Source organism: Borostomias antarcticus (genome assembly GCF_949987555.1).
Source record: "Borostomias antarcticus genome assembly, contig: scaffold_77, whole genome shotgun sequence".
In the NCBI taxonomy this organism is placed as follows: Eukaryota; Metazoa; Chordata; class Actinopteri; order Stomiiformes; family Stomiidae; genus Borostomias; species Borostomias antarcticus.
Window position 1 is genome coordinate 64,301 of NW_028175689.1, and position 7,950 is coordinate 72,250.

The following is a 7,950-nucleotide window of genomic DNA, read 5'->3' on the forward strand; positions in this document are numbered from 1 at the left end:
TTCAAGGCCACCCAGACTTGGTAAGACATATTGTCGGCTCCCCTTATTCGGGATACAGACCTACAACCAAGACTCATTGTAGGTCGGTTCACTTTTTGTGAGCTGATAATCGGCCTAGCAACCGCTGGAGGTGAATGACAGAATATGGCAGGCGCAAAAGATATACGGACGCAAATTTCGTCCATTAGAAGCACACAGAAAATCACCAGTGCCATGGAAATGGTGGCGGCGAGTAAGATGCGTAAAGCTCAGGAGCGGATGGAAACCAGACGCCCTTATGCGGACCGTATCCGTCAGGTGGTAGGACACATCGCCAACGCCAACGCTGAGTATCAGCACAGCTTCATGATTGAGCGTGAAATAAACCGTGTTGGCTTCATCATTGTCTCTACTGACCGAGGTCTTTGTGGTGGTTTGAACATTAACCTGTTCAAGAAGACTGTAGAGAGCATGAAGGCGTGGAGTGATCAGGATGTTGGAATTGAGCTCTGCCTCATTGGCAGTAAAGCTGTTTCCTTTTTCCGCAGTATGGGTGCTGAGAACGCCGTAGCGGCTCTGACTCATATTGGCGATTCCCCCAATATTGCTGACCTGATAGGCGGCGTCAAGGTGATGTTGGACAACTATGAGGGAGGCCAAATTGATCGGTTATATGTGGTGAACAATCAATTTGTGAACACCATTACTCAGAAACCGGAAGTGCAACAGTTGTTGCCACTGGTACCTGCTGATTATGCGTCTCTGAAGAGACCATGGGACTACCTGTATGAACCAGATGCCAAGCAGCTGCTGGATGGTCTGCTAGTACGTTATATTGAGTCTCAGGTTTTCCAAGCGGTTGTTGAAAATAATGCCTGTGAGCAGGCTGCTCGAATGGTAGCAATGAAAAATGCTACCGATAATGCCGGAAACCTGATTGATGACCTGCAACTGGTATACAACAAAGCGCGTCAGGCAGCGATTACACAGGAACTGTCTGAAATTGTGAGCGGCGCAGCAGCGGTATAAAAGATTAAAGGGTGAGGAAAGACTATGAGTACCGGTCGAATCGTACAAATTATCGGCGCTGTCATCGACGTCGAATTCCCCAGGGACAGCGTCCCAAAAGTTTATGACGCATTAAACGTCGATGGTAAAGAGCTAGTGCTGGAAGTTCAGCAGCAGTTGGGTGATGGTGTTGTGCGCTCTATTGCCATGGGGTCCACTGAAGGAGTTTCCCGTGGGCTGAATGTTGCTAATACTGGCGCATCTATTCAGGTACCGGTTGGCACCAAAACCCTTGGACGTATCATGGATGTTCTGGGTAACCCAATAGATGGGAAAGGGCCAATTGGTGAAGAAGAAAGATCTTCCATTCACCGTAAGGCGCCCAGCTATGCTGATCAGGCATCCAGTAATGAATTGCTGGGAACCGGTATTAAAGTAATCGATTTGGTTTGCCCATTTGCTAAAGGTGGTAAGGTTGGCCTGTTCGGCGGTGCCGGTGTTGGTAAAACTGTAAACATGATGGAACTGATCAGAAACATTGCGATCGAGCACTCTGGGTACTCGGTATTTGCCGGTGTTGGTGAACGTACCCGTGAAGGTAATGACTTCTACCATGAGATGACTGATTCCAACGTAATAGACAAAGTGGCCTTGGTATACGGTCAGATGAATGAGCCACCTGGGAACCGTCTACGTGTCGCTCTGACAGGCCTGACCATTGCGGAAAAATTCCGTGATGAAGGCCGTGACGTACTGCTGTTCATAGATAACATCTATCGTTACACCTTGGCTGGTACTGAAGTATCTGCTCTATTGGGTCGTATGCCTTCTGCGGTAGGTTATCAGCCAACGCTGGCGGAAGAGATGGGTGTACTGCAGGAGCGTATCACCTCTACTAAGACTGGTTCTATCACTTCTATCCAAGCGGTATACGTACCTGCTGATGACTTGACGGATCCATCTCCGGCAACAACCTTCTTGCACTTGGATGCGACCGTAGTACTGAGTCGTGTTATCGCTTCCAAGGGTATCTACCCTGCGATTGATCCATTGGACTCCACTTCTCGTCAGCTGGATCCTCTGGTCATTGGTCAGGAGCACTATGACGTGGCTTGTGGTGTTAAGACCGTACTGCAGCGCTATAAAGAATTGAAGGACATTATTGCCATTCTTGGTATGGACGAGCTGTCTGAAGAAGATAAGCAAACCGTATACCGGGCCCGTAAGATTGAGAGATTCCTGTCTCAGCCATTCTTCGTGGCAGAAGTCTTCACTGGCTCTCCAGGTAAGTATGTTCCATTGAAAGACACAATCAGTGCATTCAAGGGAATCCTAGAAGGTGAGTTTGACTCTATGCCAGAACAGGCCTTCTATATGGTTGGCTCCATTGACGAAGTGGTTGAAAAAGCCAAGTACATGTAAGCCATTGTGGCCTTTATCATATAATGTCTGTTAAAGTCCTGCGATAAAGGAGGTGACTCATTATGGCTTTAACCGTAGATTGTGACATCGTTAGTGCCGAGCAGGAAATCTTCAAGGGCCAAGTAGAGATGTTGATTGCTACCGGATCCATGGGAGATCTTGGTATTACCCCTGGACATACACCGCTGCTGACAGAGCTGAGACCTGGCCCGATCCGTCTGGTTACATACGGTGGTGGAGAAGATGTCTTTTACGTTTCCGGTGGTTTCCTAGAAGTGCAGCCAAATCAGATCAAGATCCTTGCGGATACGGCACTGCGTGCTGATGATATGAGTGAAGCGGCGGCTGAAGAAGCCAAGCGTCAGGCAGAAAAAGCCTTGGAAAATCATAGTGGTGAGTTTGACTACTCAAGAGCTGCAACCCAGCTGGCCGAGGCAGCTGCTCAGCTTAGAACACTTCAGGCTATTCGTAAGAAACTTGGAAAGTAAGCCATCTTCATGCGCTGTCAAAAAAACCTGCATTCGCATGGTTTTTTTGTTAGATGCAATGTTCTACTTTTCTTACTTCCTAGGGGAGTTGAACATCCGAGGATTTTCAATGGATTCAGCTAATACGACCGTATGACCAAACTATGGTAAACCGAGAAAACCTTCTAACTTACACGCCGATAGCCGCCAATTAAGCATAATTAACGTGAGTTCGACGAGATCATCCTTTGTTCTACATAGGCTTCAGCATTTTTGTACATATTGATGTTACAGAACAGGAGTGATTTTAGTGCTTTATTGGCGGGCAAAGGCTCAGGAGGAGCCATTTTGCACTTTTCAAAAAACATTACTATGACTACAGCCCTTAAAATACAAGGTGTGTAGCCAAAATTTAAGAGTCGAACTCATGTTAATTATGTTGCGCTAACAGACACTATTTACGCTATAACCCTTGGTACAGTCAGGTATTTGAAACTTCCATAGTATTCAAAAAAGTCGGACATCGCGTATTGCTTAGAACAATTTCCAATTAACTGCAACAGTTGACAGTTTAACTACCAAAACAGGCAGTTTCTAATCATGAATAATTCAGGGATGGCTTGAATGTCATAACCAAGCAGGCTTGGAACCGCGTAACCAAATGCCAAAGCCTGATCAATAACTATTCTTTCCTCTTTTGGTGCAGCTCTTTTGATACGACAATGCAACCCCTAAAACATCATGTTTTCGATATATCAGGTCACGAAAAGAGTCGGTTTTATGGTGATATAACGTCGTCAAACCAATAACTACATAGGGTGCTGTTCTTTTGATACGACAAGCACACTGATTGCATGAAGGGAGAAATTGTAATTATGTGATGGATCGCTCTTATGATCGAATTATTAAACGACATCGTGAGAGTTGCCTAGGTATGGTTGCAAAACGACAGGCTATGCAACTGGTAGCGGATATGGCTCAAGACTTTTAGGCTTTTTACAAACAGCGCAAGGTTGGGATTGAGCAAACATAAGACCTGCGGATCCTTAGTTTCGGCTGTAAGAGCTTGGTGATGCGCCAGTAATGGTTGAGGTAAGCAACTAGGGAGGACACGCAAAAGAGTCAACATAAGCTGCAAACTAGGCTCAGTCCGGGATATGACAGAAATTGCAAACGAATGGCACAGGTAGTCACCGTCTATACGGTAAAACCAAATCCGCGAATGGCAGAATCGGTCATGGATATGGATGGAAATGGCTATAATGTTGTTCAATGCTGTCCTAAGCTAGGAATAAGAGAGTGTGGACCAGTGTAGAAAGAGAGGCGGTAACCGTGATAGAAGAAGCTTTCGATGAAGCGCTCAGGCTAGATCAGGAGCAGAAACGGCAATAGGTTATTGTTATTGATGGGCACCATAATCAGCGGAAACTGATCACTGGGATTATGAAAAAGAGTGGAGTTAAGGCAACCATCATCATGGACTGTATCCATGTACTTGGATATCTGAGGAAAGCGTAGCACTGTTTACACAACAAGGGTAATAAGGCTATTGAAAGCTGGGTGGCAGAACGGTCCCTGAAGATACTCAGGGGAGGGTCTGACAAGGTTGGCCTATAAATCCGGCAAAATGTGAGTAATAGAGGTCTGACAAAACTGGAGGCCATTGATAAGTGTGCAGACTATCTGTAAAAAACAGTCCCAGACTCTGCTATGACAAAGCGCTGGATGTTGGCTATCCGATTGGCAGTGGAGTCATTGAGGGGCTTGCCACCATTTGATCAATGACCGTATGGATCTAACTGTGGAAAATTGGAGTTTGCAATGGGCAGAGGTTATGTTGAAGCTACGCATCACTGGATGCAAGTGAGATTGGCCGGTGTATTGGAACTTCCATGAGGAATGCTCTCGTCTTCGTAATCATGGAGAACTAATGAATGTGGCTTCGTAGCAAGGGAACTACACCCATAAGAGTACTTGTTAATATTGAGGTTTAACTGAGCATACAGCGGGAACACGCTGGATTGCTTTCGCTTACTGTAACTACGACAGAACCAAACAAACTGGTCAGTTGTCTAGAGGTATTTTTTCTGACGTGATTTATCGGCTCACCGTCGCTACCAGTTACCGACTATTGCTGCGGCTCATTCTTGGCCTGCTTCTCCAGATATTCTTGGAGGAGAAGGAGCAACACTTCGTTGCCTTCAGTCTGGATATAGCTCTTTATGGTGCCGTGTTCTTGTTGGAGAGTGAATTTAAGGTGCTGAATGAGCGCGTACAAATTATCACGAGCTGGTGAGAAGAATGAATAATCGATGGTATTGGCGTAGGATGCTTTCACAAGAGACGGTGTTATGTAGTTATTGGTTTGACAACGTTATATTACCATAAAACCGTCTCTTTTTCGTTACCGTATGTATCGAAACCCATGATGTTTTAGTAACTGGATTGTCGTATCAAAAGAGCCTCGCCAAAAAGTCTTAAGCCTATGTAGTGCAAGGTATTATCTCGTCGAACTCACGTTGAAATATTATTCAACTGACCATGCGCAGCGACATCTGGTAACGATAAAACTCCCCACTACCAGCTTTCATTGCCGCTCGAACCATAAAAATCAGCACCACAATAACAATCACTGGTACCAGTGGTAATAACAACAACCACACCAACATCAGCTTCAGGACAATCCAGAGAATAGCCAGTAAGGTGATGGTGATCTGAAAGTTTAATGACTCTCTGGCATGATGCTCAATGTATAGAGACTTATCCCGCTTAAGAAACCAGATCACCAGTGGTATGACAATATTCAGCCCAGGAACCATAAAGCCAAACAGTGGCAGGAGGTGCGCCAGTACGGCCATATTTTTGTTATCACGATTGATATCGGTGGTGTTCATAGAGGGAATACCAGAATCATTCATCTCAGTATCGTTGAGCCTCGGACAGACTGAGTGGCCCTTAGTAAATAGCACGACCGGTAATCGCACCTTCAATTCCTTCGTGGGCAACCGCTTTCAGCGGGCGTATATCATCCATGTTGGTGACGCCACCTGAAGTAAGAACTGGAATCGTCATACTGTTAGCCAGTTGTCTGGTTGCTTCGATATTCACTACCTGCATCATGCCATCCCTAGCAATATCCGTATCAACAATGACCGATGCACGATCCTGCTCGAATTGACGAGCAAGCGAACTCGCTTCAACGTCCGACACTTTTGCCCAACCATCGGTTGCCACACAGCCATCCAGTGCATCAATTCCCACAATCACATGCCCTGAAAACTGTAGGCATGCCTCTTTGACAAAGGCATGGTCAGTAACGGCTTTAGTGCCAATAATTACCTAGGAAACCTCTGAGTCTAGATAAGCTTCCATCGTAGATAAATCACGTATGCACTACCTATCTGCACCGGCAGATTAGGATACTCCACGGCGATGCCACGCACTGCATCAGCGTTTACTGGCTTACCGGCAAATGCACCGTTCAAATTCACCAGATGAAGCCTGCGACAACCAGCATTAACCTAGAGACTGGCCATTGTTACAGGGTCTTCACCAAAGACCATTGAATCATCCATTTCCATATGTCGCAGCTGAACAAAGGAACCATCTTTTAAATCAATCGCTGGAACTATTAACTCTTATGGCTTCCACTTCAGATAGTTTTCAAACAGCTGCAATCCATCTGTGGCACTTTTTTCAGGGTGAAACTGCACTGCAAAAATATTCTCATGGCCAAGGGCAACATCGAACCACAGACCCTACTCGCTCCGACCAACCACGTATCTTCATGGGCAACATGCGCATAGTAACTGTGCACAAAGTAAAACCTGAAGGTATCTTCAATGCCCTGGCAGAGTAAATTAGGTGGCTCTTCCTAGCTGACTGTACTCCAGCTAATATGGGGCGAGCTCAAACGATTCCCATTGCTATCCAGAAGGCCTGTACCAAAAAACTTCACATCTCCTAGCAAGAGCCCAAGGCACGCAACACCACTATTCTCTTCACTGTGGTCAAGTAGTCCCTGCATCCAAACACCAATACCCAGGAATGGACGAGTTGTTATGACCTCACGAATGACTTCATCAACACCATGGTGGAGTATTTCTGCCATGCAGTCACTGCTTGCGCTAACACTTGGCAGTACCATATTATCAGCAGTCAGTATTTGCTTAGGACTGGAAGTTATAATCACCATGGTGTTCGCATCGGCAACATACTCCAGAGCCTTGCTAACCGAATGAAGGTTTCCCATCCCATAATCAATTACCGCGGCTATATTCATTTCTACAAGGTTTCTTTTGTAGAAGGCATCTGCCCCACCATCAGCTGGCTCAGAGCGACAGCCAGCAGAAAGGCACGACCAAAGGATTTACAGGTGGTTTCTATATGATGATGAGCATTGCACGCCCACGGAGATTATCAATATAAAGTGTGACACCAGCATGACTTACAAAGCCATGGAAGAATTCATAAAACAGGTCAACGTCAAAACTACCAATCATGGTTCGGATAAATTCGACATTAAATTCCAGATTAGGCCTTCCTGATAAGTAGATTACCATTCTTGAGAGCGCTTCATCGAGCAGCACATAAGCGTGCCCATAACGGGAAAGTCATTTTTTATACCCAATGGTCTTGGCGAATGCCTGACCAAGGGTAATGCCAATATCTTCTACGGTATGGTGATCATCAATGTCATTGTCACCAACTGCCTTAATATCCAAATCAATAAGGCCATGACGGAAAATCTGATCTACCTTATGATCAAGAAAAGGCACCCCTGTATCAAAAGGTGCCTTACTTATATCATCCAGGTTGATGGCTACACGAATATTGGTTACTAAGGTGTTTCTTTCAACACTGGCCTTGCATTTAACCATGAACTTCTTCGGTTGGATTATCATCTATTCTGTTTGCCGGGATATATGATAAGCATTATATATAGAGGCTGGCTCCACGCCGCCATGGGCATTCGATGTGGCTTTACTCCTACTATTCTGCCTTGGCCTGTTCATAGAGGTTGTCCTCGAGATTATCCAACAGTTTATCTACCTGCTGCCTTCGGATTTGAGCA

At 45.6% G+C, this 7,950-nt stretch overlaps 2 protein-coding genes across 2 annotated transcripts; both read left to right on the forward strand.

The window, feature by feature from the left end:
• Positions 1-213: 213 nt before the first annotated feature.
• On the forward strand, positions 214-2,409 carry LOC311329301 (ATP synthase subunit beta 2-like; the record flags this gene model as incomplete). The annotated part of the gene is made up of 2 exons (XM_084463163.1): positions 214-804; positions 1,258-2,409. 2 exons carry the CDS (start codon positions 214-216, stop codon positions 2,407-2,409), a joined length of 1,743 nt encoding a protein of 580 aa, XP_084319289.1.
• A 62-nt stretch (positions 2,410-2,471) lies between these two features.
• LOC311329302 (ATP synthase epsilon chain-like) lies at positions 2,472-2,897 on the forward strand (the record flags this gene model as incomplete). The annotated part of the gene is made up of 1 exon (XM_084463164.1): positions 2,472-2,897. One exon carries the CDS (start codon positions 2,472-2,474, stop codon positions 2,895-2,897), a length of 426 nt encoding a protein of 141 aa, XP_084319290.1.
• Positions 2,898-7,950: the final 5,053 nt, after the last annotated feature.